We start from the raw sequence: 19,211 nt of genomic DNA, 5'->3' as shown, positions 1-19,211 counted from the left end.
AATCATTCGTCACAACACATGGCTTTCATAAACACAAGCCCCGGCGGGGTGGTACGCGTCGCTTTCGCGGCGAAGAAGCGCACGAACAGAAGTACTCTTCGCGATGATGCTTCTTTTCTTTCCACGAAAAACGCCACGACGACGACCAAAAATATTCGTCGCACTCGTCGCGCGGCGTTCGCGATGAATTCGTCGTCGTCATCCGTCGGGAGAACGACGGACGCACCAAACGTCGTCATCCTCGCAAACAGGCGAAAGATTCGCGACACCGCGAAAAACTTTCGCTCTTTCGTCGACGAGTGCAAACAAGAGTTGATTAAAGTGGATACGAAAGAGGTACTTTCCGGCGGAAGCGACCAGGTGTTCGGTGGTAAACATGAAAGTGGGAAAAGAACGATTGTTTTATTCCTGACGCAACTGGCGGATTTTGACTCGTGGGAACAGGCGAAATTTATGGTGGACGATTTACCGCGATTGGAAGCCGCGAACGTAAACGTGATCGCGTTTGGTTTAGGTTCAGTTCAAGCCGGGGAACAGTTTTGCGAACGGACGAAGTTTCCCACGGAGAAGTTAATCGTGACGACAAGTTCTAAGTTATATCGGAAGATGGAGTATTCGCCCGGGTTCGGCGACGCGCTTCCGGTGAAGCTTCCCGGGATGGTGAAGTTGTTGGTAATGTGCGCCGGTATCGGGTCTCCGGGGACTTTGAAGACGGTGATATCGGGGTATTTTGGATCGAAGAATAAACCGCCCGTGTTAGTGGAAGGCTCGAACGCGGACGTACCGGAAGTGAGGAAATTGATGGACGCGACTTTAGGCGCCGAGTATTTGAGACCGTTTGAGATGGCGACCTTGAGATTGGCAAACATGACGGAAATTTTAAACAACTGGGACGATTTAGTGTGCGAAGACGATCAGCTCTTGGTGCAAAGAGGCGGGTCGATGGTCTTGGACGAAGAAGGAGAGATTGTCTTTGACCACGTGGATCCGGGGATTTTAGGCTACTGCGACCCGAAACGATTGACGCAATTCGCGTTGCTGGAGGGCGACCCGAAAGCGCCGTTTGACGCCATCTCGGTGATGCACGAAGCGTGCGAAACGAAAAACGTAAACGTCGAAGACGTCTGCGACGCCATCGCGGCGTGCGAAAAGAGTAAATTCAACGTCACCGGCGACATGCTCAACGGCGAATGGGAACTCGTGTATACCACCGGGACGAACAAAAACAAAGCCAACGTCAACCGAAACGGCGACGGGACTTACTTCCCAATCAAAGCCGTCCAATCGTTCGACATAAAAAACGAACGCATACGCAACGGCGTGTACGTAGGCCCAGTCAAATTCTTTTTCGACGGCCCTTTCATTTGGAGGCAAAACTTAAAAATGCTCGAGTTCACCTTCACGAAGTGCTCCGTAGGCGTCTTCTCTTTCGTCAAAGGCTTCGACATCGACGACGGCAAATGGGACGCGGTCAAAGCGACCGAGGAGAAAACCACCGAAGGTCAAGGCAAAATCACAAAATCCAACGATAAATCCAAGCCCGGCGCGAACCCGTTCTTCAAATTCGTCTACGCGGATGAAAAGTGCGTCGCCGCTCGAGGAAGAGGCGGTGGTTTGGCCATGTGGAAAGCCGTCGGCCCGCCCCAAACGGACGCTGAAACTTAAAAAGAATAATAATCTAATCAGCAGCATCAATAGTAGAATCACAATGTACGCATAACAAAAGTAAAGTAAGAAGAGCGCTCACCACATTTTTTGTACGTCGTAAAATCCCTCAAAATTCAAAATCCAAACGTTACAAATTCAGCGCAAACCGATACAAAATCACACAATAATGAGCGCGACAGCAGCACACTCGTCTCGACGGAGCAGTCGACATAAAGCTAAAGAAGAAGCATCTGTCAAGGAGGAAGAATCGAACGATCTCACGGAAATTTCCAACGTCCAACTCGTTCGCGAGGCGATAGAAGAAGACCCAGACGACATCAATTCGCCGCTCCGGTCGATGCGAAATTTAGAGGACGTGACGATGACGTTTAACACGAATAATATCATCAAAGAGACAGACAACGCGAAGAAGACGAGAATGAAAACACCAAAAACGCGATCGACGAAGAAAAAGACAAAGAAACGAGAAGAGAAAGTGTTCACAGAGCCTCCGTTTTCTCCGCTGATGACATTGGAAAATGATGATTTTGATGTCAAAGGGGAAGGAAGGAAGGAAGAATTTAACATGCCGCCGTCGACGCATAAGCGATGGACGGACGACGATAATAAGTCTCCGAGTGTTGTCGTTAAACATCAAAACGAGACTCCTGCGCGTGGCATGAGTAACACAGGTGAAGATGCGGGTGGGTTCAAGTTGGATTTTTTGGATGATGATCACGCGGTTTTGAACGGCGAGGAAGAGGAAGAAGTGGTCGAAGACGAGGACGGGACCCCGAAGGAAACGCACGAGAACGTGGACGCGACGGAGGAGATTTTGGCGAGAGTGAATGCGAGAAATCTGACGTGGCATAAACAGCCGGAACAGGCGAAGTTTTACGGCGGCGTCGTGGAGTTTGGGCAGCAACAGCCGCAGATGATGGGGACGTTGATGAGCACGCCTGGATTTCACTCGCACGCTCAGCAGCGCTCCGCGGTTTTAGGCATACCGCCGACGCCGTTGGCGAATACGGCGGTGCCGTGGCCAAACGATCACACGAACGAAGGCATGAACACGGAGGCGTTTTTGAACGGCATCGCATCGTTTCAAGGCGGGTTTAACGAAGACGATGCGAACTTTGCGAGAGGGGAAGGACCGTTACCTAGGACGCCGATTTTTCAACACCAACGAACGCCCGCGAGCGGAAATGGAGGAAGCGTTGGCAATATTCGCACGAATTTGTATACTCTTCATAATCAACACAGAGACGCGATGATGATGAAAACGAACAACAACGAACGAGAGAAACATCATCTTCCGCCATCTTCGGACGAAAAGCTCTCCGCGGAGCTTCGTCGAACCAAAACGGAAATTTTGGATTGTCAAGATCGACGAAAACGGTTGCGAGATACGCTGATCGCGCTTCGCGAGAAGGAGGAGAAATTGTACGCAAAAGCCGCGGAAATGCAAAGAGAATTGCTGCGAAGAGACCCGTCGAAAGCAATAGAGCTCGGTGGGGCGAGCATTTTCGAAGCGCTTCCTCCGTTAGGCGACGACTTCGACGTTTTGAGGGAAGAGAAAGCGGAAGAGAAGACGAAGGAGGAGCGCGGCGTCGCCGCGGAAGTCAAAGAAGAAGAAGAAGAAGAGCTAACGATGACGACGGCGACAAAAAACTCCGAAAAAGAAGAACAAGAGACAAAACAAAACCAAATGGAGGAGGACAGACGAAACGCGTCGAGAGCGTCGGCGAGCACGTCCACTCGCAAATTCACCTCCAAAATCTCACAAACGTACGACGTCCATCGAAGCGTCCTTTCGATGCAGTTTCTCGACCCATCTTCTTGGTTAGACGGCCAAACCTCGTTACTCGCGGCGTCCGCGGACGACGTTATCCGCCTTTACGCTTCGGACAGTCGAAAACCGTTCGCGTTAATGCGCACCGAGAAAGGTTTGAGCTGCGTGGGTACAACTTTGAAGGATCGCGTTGCGTTTTGCGCGACGAAGTTTGGCGGCGTCTCGCAAATCGATTTGGCGACTGGAGAGAAAATAGGCACAGTGGTGCAAAATTATGAACAGCTCAGAGTGAATAAAAGCATCGAGTGCATGGCAACGTCGACGACGACGGGTACGGACGATAATATCTTGGTCTGCGCCGGCGAAGGAAGCGCCATTCGCGTGTGGGATGCGAGATGTGCCAATTTTGGCGCCGCGCCGTTGACGTTTCACGCGCCCGGCGCTCGGAACGTGAGTTCAGTTGCACTCGGCGGCGGTGACAGTGGGCACACGACCTTACTCGCTTCCGCGCCAACCAGTGGTCTCTTCGCGTTCGATTTGCGCGTCAATTCGAGCAGCTCGAGTCCGGGAGAACGCGGCGGCGGCGGCCAAATCTCGCGTTTGTCCGTGCCAAACTTTGAGAAACAACCGAGATGGGTAAACGCAAAGTTTTGCGCCGCGAATGAAATCTTTGCCATCGCGTGCGACGGCGATGCGGCAACGTTTGAAGCGTCCGGTGAATTTAGAGCCACTTCGGCGTTTGCCGGCGTTTCGGCTCCGTTCCAAATGGCTTCTCCTTCGTCCTCCTCCCCGTTCTCTTCCGCCGCTTCAAAGTCGTTCGTCAAAACCGGCGGCATCTTAGAAACCTCCGCGGATGGTGCACACGTCCTCGTTTCCACCGGCGATATCGGTAACGGCGTCCAGTGTTTCAACACGTCCACCGGTGCAGTCGTTGCCTCGTGGGACGTTGGATCCACATCGACTTCTTCGCCAATCTCGTGCGCCTGTTGGGGCCACTTTAACGCCTCCGCGAAAGAACCGTTCGGCAAAGACGCGTTCGCCATCGCGGACACGAAAGGGAGCATCAAAGTCTTCGGGGTTTAAATAGAGATCGTTTAAATATACGTAAATATATAGAGTATACTATACACGCGTATGACGTGTATATCCTACATATTAGTCGCATTTTTCTCTGTCGTTTGTTTGTTCTTCAATTTTTTTGAAACTTTTCCTTCACTTAAAAAACAGACACACACAACAACCACTTTTATACGCAACTTTTAAAGAGGAGTAAATCTCACCATGTCCCTCGCATTCGACGAGTACGGGCGACCGTTTTTGATCATCAAGGTACGAATTCTAATCGTCTCTCTTTTCGTAATTCTTTCTCTTTTTCGTTCGCGCGCTTTTATTCTTTGCCGAGTGGTGCTTTTGCGGCGGCGGAAAGAATCGCATCGAGATCGGAAAACAAACGTCTCATCGCATCGCTTTTCTCTCTGTATTATTGAACAGGAACAAAGCTCTAAACAAAGACTCCGGGGGATCGAGGCGCAAAAGGCGAACATACTCGCCGCGAAGAGCGTGGCGAGGACGCTGAGATCAAGTCTCGGACCAAAGGTATGATTATTCGTTTTTTATTATAAGAAAAGCGAGAGGATGATGATTTTTTTTCTCCTCTTTTCCTCTTCCGTTGACTCTCGTTTGTTGTTGACTTTTTCGATCGACGAGCGACTTTGTCGAAGACGCCCCATTTAAAGCGGTGCTCTCTGCGACTCTTCTACTTTCGAATACGAACACACTAATGATACTGATACTAACAATGGTGATGATAATAATAACAACATATTAACATGAACAGGGCATGGACAAAATTCTCCAATCCGGCGACGGCGATATTACCATCACCAACGACGGCGCGACGATTTTAGAACGCATGGAAGTGGAACATCAAATCGGGAAGCTTTTGGTCGAACTTTCGAGATCACAAGATTACGAAATCGGGGATGGGACGACGGGTGTGGTTGTTTTAGCCGGTGCGCTTTTAGAGCAAGCGGAGACGTTGTTAGATCGCGGGATTCACCCGTTGAGAATCGCGGAAGGCTACGAGATGGCGTCCAAAGTCGCCATCACGGAGTTGGAGCGCATCTCGGAAGAGTTTGAGTTTAGTCGCGAAAATATCGAGCCGTTGGTGCAAACGTGTTGCACGACGTTGAGTTCGAAAATTGTGAACAGATGTAAGCGAGAGATGGCGGAGATTTGCGTCAAAGCTGTCATGGGCGTCGCGGATTTGGAGAGGAAAGACGTGAATCTAGATTTGATAAAGTTGGAAGGTAAAGTCGGAGGGAAGTTGGAAGATACGTGCTTAGTGAACGGGATCGTGTTGGATAAAGACATCTCGCACCCGCAAATGCGCAAGGAAATTGAAGACGCGAAGATTGCCATTTTAACGTGTCCGTTTGAACCGCCTAAACCGAAAACGAAACATAAAATCGACATCGATACTCCCGAGAAGTACGAAGAGTTGCGCGCGCAAGAAGCGAAATATTTTACGGATATGGTGCAACAGTGTAAAGACTCTGGGGCAACTTTAGTCGTTTGCCAGTGGGGTTTTGACGACGAGGCGAACCACTTGTTGATGCAAGCTGATTTACCAGCTATTCGATGGGTCGGCGGCGTCGAGTTGGAGTTATTAGCCATCGCGACGGGCGGGAGAATCGTCCCTAGATTTCAAGAGCTCACCGCGGACAAGTTAGGTAAAGCTGGGTCGGTAAAAGAAGTCGCGTTCGGTACCATTAAAGAACGCATGATTTTAGTCGAAGATTGCAAAGCGAGTAAAGCGGTGACCATCTTTGTCCGAGGAGGGAACAAAATGATGGTTGACGAGACGAAAAGATCGCTGCACGATGCCATCTGCGTGGCGAGAAATTTAGTCAGAAGTAACCACATCGTCTACGGTGGTGGGAGCGCGGAAATTGCCTGTGGTATCGCGGTCGAAGCGGCTGCCGATTCCATTCCAGGCGTCGAACAATACGCCATGCGTGCGTTCTCAGAGGCGTTGGAATCCGTCCCGAACGCGTTGGCCGAAAACTCTGGTTTACCTCCCATCGAAACCGTGGCGACGATTAAAGCGAGACAGTTGAAAGAGAAGAACTTTTGCTTAGGCATCGATTGCAAAGAAACCGGCACGTGCGACATGAAAGAACAAGGCGTGTTTGAAACTATGGTTGGTAAGATTCAGCAAGTATCGCTCGCGACGCAAGTGGTGAAGATGATTTTGAAAATTGACGACGTCATCACCGCCGAGGCTGCGTATTAACTAAGAGAGAAGGAAAAGGCGAGCGAGAGAATGCGTGAGAAAAAGAAAGAGAGCATAATAAGTAGTATTCGTGTTGTGTGTATATATCTTCATGCCACGTTAGGAGAACAGAACAAAAAGCAAGAAAAGCCAACTATCGATTTTTTACCACAAGTTGGTCCACATTTTCGTATCTTTTTGTGACTTCTTCTCATCATCATCGTCACAACTAACTCGAGACGCGCGAGAGAGAAAGAGAGAACATTTTCAACGTCAATCGCCGCATTCTATCGTCGCACAAATAATGTTAACCAAGAAAATATCCCAATCTCTCTCCTTAATCGTCCTCAACCCGTTCAACGACGGCAGCGGGAACACCATTCGCAAATTTTCCCGAGACGTGAAAGAGATACACGCGCAGTGTTTCCCCGAGGAACATCGATTCGCGACGAGAGAAGAAGGATCGAGACGACGACAAAAAAGAGACGGCGACGAACGAGACTATCGAGGAGAAGAAGTAGATGACGATCAGTTTTTCGACAGGTTGTGCGCGCTGCACGAAGAATCGGATCAGCTTTGGATTTTGTTGGTCAAGGAAGAACCGAAGAAGAAGAACAAAAAGAAGAAGAGAAAACGGAACGAGACGAACGCGGAGACGAGCGAGAAAAATCGAGTACTCACCGAGAAGTTTTCGCCGTCAAAGTTGAAAAAACAAGTCGAGTCTGCGGTGATTGGGTTCGCGCAAGGGTGCAAATATACGGACTCGTGGTACGGCGTGAATATTGCAATCTCGAGAAAGTACCGCGGATTGAAATACGGGTCCTTGCTCATGTATTACGGACAGTTGCACGCGGCCAAGGATAATGTTTTCAAAGTGAGCGCGACTGCGGATGGGGAGAGGAAAAAGTTGGTTCGGTTTTATGAGAAGCACGGCGCGGAAAGTGTCGTGGTGACGAACGAAACGAACGCGAGTGTGGGGTCAAAGAAGACGAGTTTGGTGAAAATTCAAAAGACGTTCGATGTAGAGGTTGCGGAGAGAGAGTACGAGGCGGCGGTGAGGGAGGTGCAAGACGATCGAGTCGAGGAGAGGTTGCGAAAGAGGAAAGACATGCGGATGATAGTTCTAGCCGGGGGTGTCGCGTTAGTCGCGTTGGTTCGCTTCGTTGTGTGCAGTAGTCGGAAGAAGAAAGAAACGAGTAATCATAAATCCTTGCCATCCCGGTAGGGGATGATAATTTAATCTACCTATGTACAATACGTAGACACTCTATTAAAGCTCGGCGACTTTCCAATTCTTTGGAATCTGAAACTCTTCTTCTTCTGCTCTTACTTCTTTCCTGTCATCTTCATTCTTTTGCGTTTCCACGTGGCGAACTTTTTTTGTCCTTCGCGTCGCCATCGGACCTCCTCCAAGCGCGCTCACCGTTTCCATCTCGACTTTACTCGATTTCTCTATCGAAACCACTCTCGGCTTCCCAGTTTCCGGATTCAACTCGGCTCTTAACCCTCGCTTCATCAACTCCTCAGCCTCTAGGATCTTTTCCGGCGCTAAAACTTCGATTTCTTTCCGTATCACATCGTCTGCCTCGCACAAATTTCGCGTACCCCACAACGCCCACTCGCGCAAGAAAGGTTCCTCTTCGCATCCGTCCATGGCGCCGTCGTCACCTTCCTCGCCTCGAGTGTGCGATAACACGACGGCAACGCCGCCAAGTTTTCGAACGTCTTCACACACTCTCGGACGTCTGTGGGAGGCGTTCGCTAACGTGGCTATGATGTCGACGCGATATCCGTTGTACGGTTTCACCGTCGGAAAGTTGTCGCGTACGAAATTTTGACCTCCAAACGCTTGGTCGTCGATTGGGAATTTAGGTATCTCTTCAGCCTTGGCTGGTCCTTTCGCCTTCATCGATTGGCGGCTTCCCGAGGGCGGATCTAACGCAATAATCATCCCAACGAGAAGACGAGCGAGTCCAGTTCCAGCTAAGAACCCAACCGTATCCGGAACATGCGGTGTAGACTCAATCTCGGAAATCGAACGCAAGGTAAACAAACACTCGCGCAAGACGTTTCGCTCGGCGAACCCCGCATCGTCGTTTTTTGCATACTTTTTGCACGCTTTCGCAGCTTCCCTCGTCGTATCCAAAAGGAACGCCATCACGGATTCTGGCAACACGTACGGGTGTTTGTCGTTTACCGTTTTACCATCAAAGCGGCGTGCTTTAACCGAAAGTCTCCCCAAGAAGTGCAACAGAGTCGATTGCGCGTCGCAAAACAACACCGGTACCATCTTTTCGACTTTGGCAAAACAAGCCGTCGCATCCCCCCCGAAGTCTTTAAACAAGTATTCTCGCAATAACACTTCCTTCCTTCGAGCGTTTGCCTCCTGTTTTTCGTGCAGGTTCCGAAACATTGTCGGGAAGTATTCCGCATCAACCACGCGCTCGAAAATACACTCAACGTCCGCGCGCGCCTCGTCCTCTTCTTCCAAAGTCCATTCGCGCGTCCATAGAAGTAAAGCGCCGAAGAAGTGTTGAACAAAGTCATAGCTGTTCACTAAATGTAAGCATCTACCCTCAGCTTCGTAATCGCGTTGCTTATTTACAAATTCTGCGCTACGCATACTCAGTGCGATGAGTTTTGCCAACACCGGGCGCACCGCCGGCACAGTCCTCGGCAAATCCTTAAAATGCGGGTCCATCACAATTACCTCAACGATATGCGTTTTCACAAACTTCGTCGCGCATTGCATCGCGTTGATCATCACGTACAAGGTATTTTTACATCTCACCACATCCTCTCTCTCGCGTAATCCTTGCCTTAAATACTCGCAAATCTCGTCCGATTCAAACACCTCGCTCGCGCACGCTTCGTCCTTCACGCACAAACGCATCAAGCATCTGCACGCGTTTAAATGATCAAAAGACGCAAAAGTCGCGTCTGTTCCTTTTAGATAATCGTGCACAGCGCGTACGTAAGAACAACTCGGTCCATTATCCTTGATCTCGATCAACAACTCCTCAAAAAACTGAGGACGACGATCCGTCATCGCGTTTACCTTCCTCTCTCTTTCTCGGCGTCTAATCAATTAACACCGTTCTCTCGCTTTCTTCGTACTCGTTTTCGTACTGAAGAAATAACTACTCTTCGTCGTCTTCTTTTTCTTCGTAGTATTCGTGTTGTTCTTATCACGCGTATTCTCGTCCTCCTCGTCTTCCTCGTCCTCGAAAGCTCCTCCTCCTCTCGAACTCCCGCCGCACCCCGCACGCGCGGCGTACAACTCCTGCCACCCTCTCCCTAACGAAAACAATCCGCACGAATCTCTCGACCCAGCCGCTTGGTACCGAGGTTTCAATCGTTCCTGGAATACGGAATCGTCCGTTTGTTTCTCGTTGAAGCCTAAATACGAGAGAAGAGAGGATCCTCCCGCTTCTCTTTTATCCTCTGCCTCTGCCTTTTCCTTTTCCTCCTCTGAAGTGGTTCGTTTAAAGCGTTGTTCTCGCTTTTGTATTTTCGCGTCCGAGAGCGAGTGAATCCCGCCGCGTTCCCACGCGCCTCCTTTCTTCGCGTCGTTGGTGTTGTTCTCGTTCTCGTGATTTCTTTCCATGTAAAACAAAAGGTCCACTTGCTGCGCACTAATTCAAAAAGAGTTGTGTACTAAAGTTTACGACACACACGACAACAACAACGAGATCGAGGAAACGCTGTTAAGAAACAAAAATTGATCTCGAAATCTCGCGGGCACAGCGGTGCTCCCGAGATGTCGCACTCTGCTTGGTATTTCAGAGCTGCCAACGAACGATGATCCTCTCTCTCTCTCTCTGAATCTCTCTCTCTTACTCTCTTTTTTACAGTCAGGAGAGAGTCAAGTGTACTTGTGTTGTTTTCTCAAAAAGGCAAGAGAAAAAGAGAGAAAAAAAAAATCGCGAGTGCAAAAAACTTTTGTTTTAAAAACAACCCACAAAAAAAGCGAGAGCGTTTTTCACAACAACAACAAAACAACAACCACAAAAAAAAAAAATTTCTCTTCAGAATTTTTCATCATTAATTCTTCTCTCGCGAGAAAGAAAGAAAGAAAGAAAGAAGGATGCGTTTTCAAGTGGTGAACTGCCCGAGTCAGGTATGTACTCTTCGTATTATACTACTCACACACACACACACAGAGAGAGAGAGAGAGAGAGATCTTTCTTTCTTTCTCTCTCTGAATTCTTTTTTCGTTCTTCTTTCGTTTTCGTCTTCTGCGTTTTGTTGCTTTCGTCGCGTCTCGTCTTTGCGTTTGTCTTTGTGAGAGAATTGATTCGAAAACGGAATTGGAAATGGTGCCGCTCACGCTCTCGTACATTCTCTCTCTGAAACCAATCGATGATGTGTGTATTACGTGTTATTAAACAATACAGGATTTAGCGTTAACGAACTGCGCGTTCGTCTCCCCGGAGGACTACTCCGAAAAATGTACCACCAGTCCGTACATCGAATTAAACGACATCGTCCTCTTCGCGAAACCGCACGACACCATTCACCAAGGGCAAATCGGCTTAAACGGAGTGCAAAGGAAACACTTGCGAGTGAGCACCGGGGACGAGATTCAAGCGCACCAATTCCAAACACCCAAAAGCACGTCGACCAGTAATGGTGGTAACGATGGAGGTGATTTTAACGCGTTAATGATGACGATGGAGTTGGAATTCACGCGGCCGCAAGTTGGGCAAGTGTTGGTGCAAAACGGGAAGCACGAAGACGTGGACGCGAAGAAGATGCACGGCGTGATTTCGAGGACGTTGATATCGCACGTGTTTACGGTTGGGCAAAAGTTTGCGATTGAGTTTTGCGGGAACAATTATTTAGTCACCGTTGGTGGGATATCGAACGATGTCATGCAACTCGTTGAAGGAGACGACGAGGTGGATGAACGGACATCTTCTAATAATAATAATAATAATAAAGTGAAACATCAGAGAGGTTTGTTTACGTCCTCGACGACGTTGATTTTCGAAACCGCGGCGAACAGCGGGATTAAAATTTCCGGTCAGAAATCGAGCGTCATGAACAGCACTCTGTTCAAATCGAAAGAGTTTTCGTTCGAAAAGTTAGGCATTGGCGGTTTAGATAAACAATTCGAGGATATTTTTCGGCGAGCGTTCTCTTCGAGAATTTTCCCGCAATCAGTCGTGCAGCGGTTAGGCATCACGCACGTGAAAGGGATGTTGTTGCACGGACCTCCGGGTACTGGAAAAACCTTAATCGCGCGACAGATTGGTAAAATGTTAAACGGGAAAGAACCGAAAGTGGTCAACGGTCCAGAGGTGATGTCGAAATACGTCGGTCAGTCCGAGGAAAATATTCGAGCGTTGTTCGCGGACGCCGAAGCAGAGTATAAACAAAAAGGCGACGATAGCGAGTTGCACATCATCATCTTCGATGAAATCGACGCGGTGTGTAAATCGAGAGGCTCGGTAAACAGCGGAACCGGAGTTCACGACTCCATTGTCAATCAGTTGCTCACTAAAATCGACGGCGTGGACGCTTTAAATAACATTCTCTTGATTGGAATGACGAACAGAAAAGATATGCTCGACGAGGCGATTTTGCGTCCCGGGCGATTAGAAGTGCACATTGAAATCGGCTTACCGGATGAAGCTGGACGAGCGCAAATCTTAAAAATCCACTCGAACAAAATGTCCGAAAATAAGTTTCTGAGTAAAGACGTGGACGTGTCAGATTTGGCGAAGAAGACGCAAAACTATTCCGGCGCGGAAATTGAAGGTTTAGTGAAGAGCGCGGTGTCGTTCGCGTTGACCAGACACGTCAACGTCGCCGATATAACCGCAGAAATCGACGAGGATAACATTAAAGTGACGAAAGACGATTTCGATCGCGCGTTTAGTGAAGTTGTCCCGGCGTTTGGTGCAGCCACGGAAACGTTCGAGCGGTGTCGATTGAACGGCATGATTAGTTACGGTTCTCGATTTGAAAAATTGTTGGGCACGTCTTCGGCGTTGGTCGAACAAGTCCGAGTGAGCGAGAAAACCCCGAAACTCGCGTGTTTGTTAGAAGGAGGCGTCGGGTGTGGTAAAACCGCACTCGCGGCTACGTTAGCGATGAACGCGGAGTTTCCGTTCATGAAAATAGTCAGCGCGGATTCTATGATTGGACACAACGAGATGAGCAAAGTGCAAACGTTGGCGAAAGTGTTCGACGACGCGTACAAATCCAACTTGTCCTTGTTAGTTTTGGACGATTTAGAGCGACTGTTAGAATACGTCTCCATCGGCCCGAGGTTTTCCAACGTCGTTTTGCAAGCCTTGCTCGTGCTCATTAAAAGGCAACCGCCGAAAGGAAAAAAGTTACTCGTCATCGGTACCACGTCGAACAAACTCGTCTTGGACGACATGGGTCTCACCGACGCCTTCGACGCGACGGTCTCGGTCCCATCCTTAACCACGGACGAAGCCACCGCAGTCATCAAAGAAATCGAAGCCTTCCGAGTTGAGGACGTCGACGCCGCGTGCGCCATGCTCGACCACCAAACGCCGATTAAGAAATTGTTCGTCCTTCTCGAGTTGGCGAGACACGGTCGCAGCGACCACGACGCCATGGACGACGCCAACGCCATAAGTCTGGACCGATGGATCAACTGCATGGAAGATTTGAGCACTTAAAAGAAGAAGCAGAAGAAATCATCGTCGCAGTAATACTAGTCTTCCCTTTGTTATTGTTATATATACACATAGTCAATGTTGTTTCATTAAACAGAGTACCCGAACACACAGGTGGTTCTCTCTCTCTAATCCGATCGCTCTAATCTTTCGCTCTCTACTGTGTAGGAGTTTGAGTGCTCCAATCGATGGTTTTCAGTGCTTCTTTGCCGATTTCGGCGATGGTTTCACCTGTTCGCAAAAATGAGAATACCAACGACGAGTACACACATTTGCCGCTGTCAGTTTCCGAGACGAGAGAAAGAAACGAAAGATGTATAAAACTCGAGAGAGACGAGAGAGATTCCCCGACGCACACACAAAGCGCAGAACAACAAAAACAAGAACAACCGAAGAAGAAGAAGAGCTCTAAAGAAGACGACGCACCAAACTCCACACGCCGCTGACGACAAACCCGTAGGTAATCCCGGTGGCGACCGCACCGACGCGGACGAATCGCGCGAGAGACGATCCCGAATACGGTCCTCCCATGATGGTATTCTTTTTACTTCTGAAGATTGTTTTTAAGATGGTCCGTCCTTTTCCAATCGAAATTTCTCCACTTTTCAAAACGAGATGATGATGATGCGAAACGCGACGATGACGCGCTTTGTTGGTGTGCGAAGCGCAGCTTTAGCGTCTCTCGCAGTCTCTGCCTCCTCGAAGAGAGGAGGGACGACTTTGAATCGATCGATGATTCTTTTTTATCGTCCTCCTCCTCGGTGTACCAAAGGGAGTTTTAGTGCTTTGATGCGCAAAAAGATGATGTCTTCGTCTTCGTCTTCGGTGTTGACGAAGCACACGACGACGCGTGGTTTTTCCTCCCACCCGTCGGCGAAATCAGCACCCCCACGAAGGAGGTTCGCACGGGCGAGTGATTTTGCGTGTCGTCATCAAACGTCCTCCTCCTTTTCCTCCGCCTCTTTTTCTTCCTCTTCTTCTTCTTCTTCTCGGGGGAGTTTGAACGTCCGTAAGAGTACTACCAACAACGAGGCGAGTAAAGACGCGCAGATTTGGATCGACAGTTGGAAAACTGGCGGCGGTGGCGGCGGATCGTCGGGGGGCGGATTTGGAGGCGGTGGCGGCGGCGGTGGCGGTGGAGGAGGAGGAAACGGGAGCAGTAAAGCGACTTCTATGTGGGCGATGTATTTGTTGCTTTTGGAATCGAACCCGCTGGCGACGAAAATGTGGACCTCGGGCGCGCTCAACGCGTTCGGCGACCTCCTCGCGCAGTTCTTGTTCGAAGACGGCAAAAGCGTCGACGTGAAACGGACGTTGACGTTTACCTTTTTGGGCGCGTTTTTGGTCGGACCGGCGTTGCACTTTTGGTACGGGATATTAGGGAAGATTGTGACCGTCGGCGGTTCTCTCGGCGCGGGCGTGCGGTTGGGTTTGGACCAGTTGGCGTTCGCGCCGGTGTTTTTAGCGACGTTTTTAAGCGCTTTGTTCGCGATTGAAGGCAACACGGACAAGTTGCCGAATAAATTGAAACAGGATTTGTTTCCGACGGTCGTGGCGAATTGGAAGATTTGGGTGCCGTTCCAGTTTTTGAACTTTCGATTCGTGCCGGCAAATTTACAGGTTGGCGCGGCCAACGTCATCGCGTTGGCGTGGAACGTGTATTTAAGTTGGGCGAGTCATAAGAAAGTTCCGGAAGTTGTTATCGAAGGAAAGAATACCAAGAAGAAAGGAGGCAAGCGATGATGATATTGAAGGGAAAGTAGGATGAGTTTTAGGATGAGCTTTTTTTTGTTATCATATATATTTATTATATAGTACACACGACAAGACGAGACGCGACCTGTTGTTGCGAACTGTTGCCATTTTTTGCTATTACTTATTATGATTGTTCTTCTTGTTTGGTAGTAGTTTCCACCATTCACACCACACGACGGTGCGCTGCTAAATACACTTTTTGTTCTAGGCGATTGCGCCTCCGCACGAGCTTCCACTGCCCGCGGTGCACCCGAAACAGTGGTTATCGCTCGCGATTTTCAAACCTACGATATCTTCCACGCTTTCCACGTCAAACACAGTCTTCGGCGCCTTGGCTCCGAGCAAACCGATATCCAACTGTTGATTAAAATCGCAGTCGTACAACGATCCGTCCCATTTAATAGAAACCACGTCTCTGCACATGACGTTCTCCGCCGCACTGACGTTAAAGTTATCCACTAATAATTTCATGTACTCCTCGGTTTTCTTCTCGCGGTGTAAGAAATCCGCGAACCGTTTAATCGGCATGTTTGTCAGCGTGAACAAATTGGAAAACTCAATCCCGTACGCCTCTTTCAACTCGCTTTTGTACGCAACCTCCAACTTGCTTTGCTCGGGAGGTAAAAACGCCCCGCCTGGATTATACATCAAATCCAACGTCCTCCCGGTTCCTTCGATTCCGTATCCTAACGCGTTCAACTCTTTCAACGCGTCAATCGAGCGTTCAAAAACGCCTCTCCCTCTTTGTTTATCCGTATTCGCTTCGGAATAACACGGCAAACTCGCGACTACGGTCACGTCGTGTTCCTTCAGAAACGCCCCTAAATCTTCCTGCCCGGGTTCGTAAAACACCGTCAAGTTACACCGGTCGATAATTTTCAGCGCGTCGCCTTTCATCTTCCTCGCGTTCCGAACTAAATTCCGAAATTCCGGCGCGAGCTCCGGTGCGCCTCCCGTCACGTCTAAAGTCGTCACTCCTTCGCTCTTCTCCAAGATAAATTCCACGCGTTCTCTCGTTTCTCGCGACATCGTCTCCTCCACTCGCAAAGGACTCGATTCCACGTGACAGTGCGAACACGCCTGGTTGCAATATATCCCTATGTTTACTTGAAGTATTGAAGGCGGCAATTGGCGTTCCAAAGCGCTCCCTTTATTCGTTTCGATGTAACTCGCGAACGATTCGTTCACGCCGACGTTTTCGAGCGCTCGTCTCCGTTTTTTCGCTTCCTCGCGCGTCAACGCTTTCTGCCCGAACGCTTTCAATCGCGTCGAAGTGTTCTGGAACTCCGGGTCGGATGCCATCTCTTTCAACGTCTCCGGGACTAAAGAAGAAGACGAAGACGACGACGAAGACGAAGTACGCGTCGTAGAATTCTTTCGTCTTCTGCGTCCCGTCGTCGCGCATTTATTCTCGCAACGAGTCGCGGTGGTGCTAAAGCTCGTCGTCATCATCGTATTCGTAGCAGAGGAGTCTCGTCGCTCTTCGTGGAGACAATGGCGAAGAAACCGCACAATTAATTAATTAAAATGCATCTCTTCCCGTCGCTTTGTGCGGCGCCCTCGTCTTGGTCTTCTTCCGCTTCGAACACGTCGCTCGCGGGGAAGTCTCCGTCGAAGAAAAGCAGCGCTCGTCGTCGCTCTTCTCAAACGCGACGAAGACGAGCACCTCAAAGTTGTTCGACGACGATGAAAACGGAAACAGAGAAAACGCTCCTTCTCAGAGTGCACGTCTTTTCAACGAAGGCACGAACGCAAAGACGTTTGAAATCAAAATCGATTTTGGTGACGAGAGCGGTGTCTTCTTCTTCTTCTTCTTCTTCTTTCCGAGAGGAAGAGGACGAGTATTTAGAAGATGAAGATGAAGACAACGCGTATTATTCTTTCGACGATGATGAAGATTTCGAGCGAGCGAAGGAGCGAGAGCGCGTTGGGCAGCGAACTTCCGATCGGCAAAGAGCGAGATTGGCGACTGGTTTTGGAAAAGGGAGGAAAAATGCCTCGTCTTCTACATCGTCATCCTCTTCTCTGTCATCATCGAGAGAAAACGAGCAAAAATTGGCGGCGTTAATCGACGGCGGTGAAGTGTTTTTTCTCACCACCGCGGTGGCGATGAAGGCGAGGCAAGTGTACGTGGAGCAAAGAGCGCGAGCGGAGAACGAGAACGCTTCGGTCGCCTCGAGTTCAGGCGGCGCTTTGATGGATTTGCCGTTGTATTTAGCCGTGGTCGTCGGAGCGGTTTTGAGACGCGCGTCAACGATTGCTTCTGGGAGCGGTATGTTCTCGTCTGTGTTTGCGAGTAAAAGTGATAAGGTGAAATTTCCGAGAGCGGTAAACGCGCGAGTGCAGAATTTAGAAGTTGGTTTGGAGCGTTTGGATGAAAATCAACGAAGATATTCTCGGGACGTGTCGAGACTTGGGACGAGAGTGAGGTTGACGAGACGAGAGTTATCGCCGATGATTCGCAGAGCAGAGGCGACGAGCGTAGCGTTTGGGGAAGTGGCGGCAGAGTTAGCGAAAAGAATCGAAGTCGCAGAGGAGGAAGGGAGTAAGTTGGCGGAAACGATGGCGAGTTTACACGCGGTTTCGGCGAAACAGTTTGAAGTTTTGAGTAAAAGCGTGAGAGAATTGAGAGCGGCAATGAAGGAGCTCGAGATGGAAGCTGAAGAAGCGGCGATGATGACGAGCGAGGAAATCGCCTTCTCGAAGAAGACGAACGGCGTCATCAACTCTTCTCGATTCGCGAAAAAAGAGGAACTGGAGAAACTGGAACGCATGCTCACCGAAGCGCTCGAAGAGATGGAGGATTGTTTAACCACAATGGTTCGCGAAAAAGCCATCGCTCTAGGCGAGGAAATAGACGACATATCGTTAATGAAAGACGATTCAGACGATGTAAACGACGACGAAGAGCGAGAGGAGGAGAAGAACAAAGAACTCGTCTGGGTGGGCGAATCATCCGCGCAAAAGAAAAAAAGCGCGTTGTTGGAGTCAAAGTCCCAAAACGCGGGGAAAAGCGCCGCCGACGACGAAAAAAAAATCGCCGCCGAAAACGAGCCGCCAACCATTCAGCTCTACAAGTTCGACGAGTTTAACAGTAGCAGCAGCAGTAGGAGTAGCAATAGTAGTAGTAGTAGTACCGATGATGAGAGCGGAACACGCAGAGACGTCAGCGACGAGTAAGTAAGTAGTATTTAGAAGAGATTTTTACATCAAAAACTGCTCCCCTAATGTGCTCTCTCGTCTCTGACCAACACTGTCTGGACATTTACTTCAAGTTTGCATTATAGTATATTCACAACACCACACACAAAAATCGAAGAGCACACTTGAATTTTTCTTGATTTTCCTCCCTTTGTGGATAAGTAGTGTCGTCACATCTCTCTCTTTTAGAGAACAAAAAACAATACACACACACTATTATGTTTGCTGCAACCAATCGCATCGCCTCTATCTCCTCGGGGACGCGCGTCTCCTCCACCTCCAAAAGAGTCGTTCAAAAGAAAAGGTTCGTTATTGTCTCATTTGTTTTAGAGAGATGTGTTTGCGAGACGATGATGTGATGTCGGGGAAAACGACCGACGCGCGGTTTTCTTCTTCTCGTCTTCTTTGCTCTTCAAAAGCTGACACGTAAAACAACCCTTTCTTTATTCTTACTCGCAACACGTAACGCACAGAGCGTTATCTTTCACTGTCAGAGCGGAAAAGCCGCCGCAAGTCGACCGAACGACTGGGTTCATCGAATCCGACAACACCGGCATGGGGAACATCTTCGCCGTGGAACCGAAACAATTATACACCGAATCGCCGACCTCGGACAAATACGCCAAAGTCGGACTCGGTGGAATCCCAGGCGCCATTCTCGCCGTCGGTATACTCGCCGGCGTGTTCTTCGGCGTCCAAACGTTAGGGAGCTTCGAAGAGGTGAACAACGAATTCGCCGGCTACGACGGCGAGTCCGTTTCGTATTACTCGGAGAAATTTTCCTCGTAATACCGCGGCTTTAGCGCGAGAAAAAGAGAGAGAGAAACGCATCGATGAAAAGAGTTGAAGAAAGGATTTTAACGCAAAAGTGACTTCTTGATGTCGT

At 49.3% G+C, this 19,211-nt stretch overlaps 10 protein-coding genes across 10 annotated transcripts; 8 read left to right on the top strand and 2 right to left on the bottom strand.

Annotated features, from left to right (window-relative positions):
• Positions 1-18: 18 nt before the first annotated feature.
• On the top strand, positions 19-1,665 carry Bathy12g02930 (predicted protein; the record flags this gene model as incomplete). The annotated part of the gene is made up of 1 exon (XM_007509684.1): positions 19-1,665. The coding sequence occupies one exon, from the start codon at positions 19-21 to the stop codon at positions 1,663-1,665; it is 1,647 nt and encodes a 548-aa protein (XP_007509746.1).
• Positions 1,666-1,834: 169 nt separating this feature from the next.
• On the top strand, positions 1,835-4,522 carry Bathy12g02920 (predicted protein; the record flags this gene model as incomplete). The annotated part of the gene is made up of 1 exon (XM_007509858.1): positions 1,835-4,522. One exon carries the CDS (start codon positions 1,835-1,837, stop codon positions 4,520-4,522), a length of 2,688 nt encoding a protein of 895 aa, XP_007509920.1.
• Positions 4,523-4,720: 198 nt separating this feature from the next.
• Positions 4,721-6,734, top strand: Bathy12g02910 (T-complex protein 1 subunit epsilon; the record flags this gene model as incomplete). Its single annotated transcript, XM_007509916.1, has 3 exons — positions 4,721-4,768; positions 4,931-5,035; positions 5,277-6,734. The coding sequence occupies 3 exons, from the start codon at positions 4,721-4,723 to the stop codon at positions 6,732-6,734; spliced, it is 1,611 nt and encodes a 536-aa protein (XP_007509978.1).
• Positions 6,735-7,017: 283 nt separating this feature from the next.
• On the top strand, positions 7,018-7,889 carry Bathy12g02900 (predicted protein; the record flags this gene model as incomplete). The annotated part of the gene is made up of 2 exons (XM_007509972.1): positions 7,018-7,848; positions 7,887-7,889. The coding sequence occupies 2 exons, from the start codon at positions 7,018-7,020 to the stop codon at positions 7,887-7,889; spliced, it is 834 nt and encodes a 277-aa protein (XP_007510034.1).
• Positions 7,890-7,983: 94 nt separating this feature from the next.
• On the bottom strand, positions 7,984-9,762 carry Bathy12g02890 (predicted protein; the record flags this gene model as incomplete). The annotated part of the gene is made up of 1 exon (XM_007509948.1): positions 7,984-9,762. One exon carries the CDS (start codon positions 9,760-9,762, stop codon positions 7,984-7,986), a length of 1,779 nt encoding a protein of 592 aa, XP_007510010.1.
• Positions 9,763-11,029: 1,267 nt separating this feature from the next.
• Bathy12g02880 (predicted protein) lies at positions 11,030-13,372 on the top strand (the record flags this gene model as incomplete). Its single annotated transcript, XM_007509930.1, has 2 exons — positions 11,030-11,080; positions 11,111-13,372. The coding sequence occupies 2 exons, from the start codon at positions 11,030-11,032 to the stop codon at positions 13,370-13,372; spliced, it is 2,313 nt and encodes a 770-aa protein (XP_007509992.1).
• Positions 13,373-14,008: 636 nt separating this feature from the next.
• Bathy12g02870 (predicted protein) lies at positions 14,009-15,112 on the top strand (the record flags this gene model as incomplete). The annotated part of the gene is made up of 1 exon (XM_007509811.1): positions 14,009-15,112. One exon carries the CDS (start codon positions 14,009-14,011, stop codon positions 15,110-15,112), a length of 1,104 nt encoding a protein of 367 aa, XP_007509873.1.
• A 216-nt stretch (positions 15,113-15,328) lies between these two features.
• Bathy12g02860 (radical SAM domain-containing protein) lies at positions 15,329-16,573 on the bottom strand (the record flags this gene model as incomplete). Its single annotated transcript, XM_007509648.1, has 1 exon — positions 15,329-16,573. One exon carries the CDS (start codon positions 16,571-16,573, stop codon positions 15,329-15,331), a length of 1,245 nt encoding a protein of 414 aa, XP_007509710.1.
• Positions 16,574-16,651: 78 nt separating this feature from the next.
• Positions 16,652-18,304, top strand: Bathy12g02850 (predicted protein; the record flags this gene model as incomplete). The annotated part of the gene is made up of 1 exon (XM_007509748.1): positions 16,652-18,304. The coding sequence occupies one exon, from the start codon at positions 16,652-16,654 to the stop codon at positions 18,302-18,304; it is 1,653 nt and encodes a 550-aa protein (XP_007509810.1).
• Positions 18,305-18,880: 576 nt separating this feature from the next.
• Positions 18,881-19,114, top strand: Bathy12g02840 (predicted protein; the record flags this gene model as incomplete). The annotated part of the gene is made up of 1 exon (XM_007509752.1): positions 18,881-19,114. One exon carries the CDS (start codon positions 18,881-18,883, stop codon positions 19,112-19,114), a length of 234 nt encoding a protein of 77 aa, XP_007509814.1.
• Positions 19,115-19,211: the final 97 nt, after the last annotated feature.

Source organism: Bathycoccus prasinos (genome assembly GCF_002220235.1).
Source record: "Bathycoccus prasinos genomic : Chromosome_12".
Classification (NCBI taxonomy): domain Eukaryota; kingdom Viridiplantae; phylum Chlorophyta; class Mamiellophyceae; order Mamiellales; family Bathycoccaceae; genus Bathycoccus; species Bathycoccus prasinos.
The sequence above is the reverse complement of the archived record's forward strand: the minus strand, read 5'-3'. Positions and strand labels throughout refer to the sequence as shown.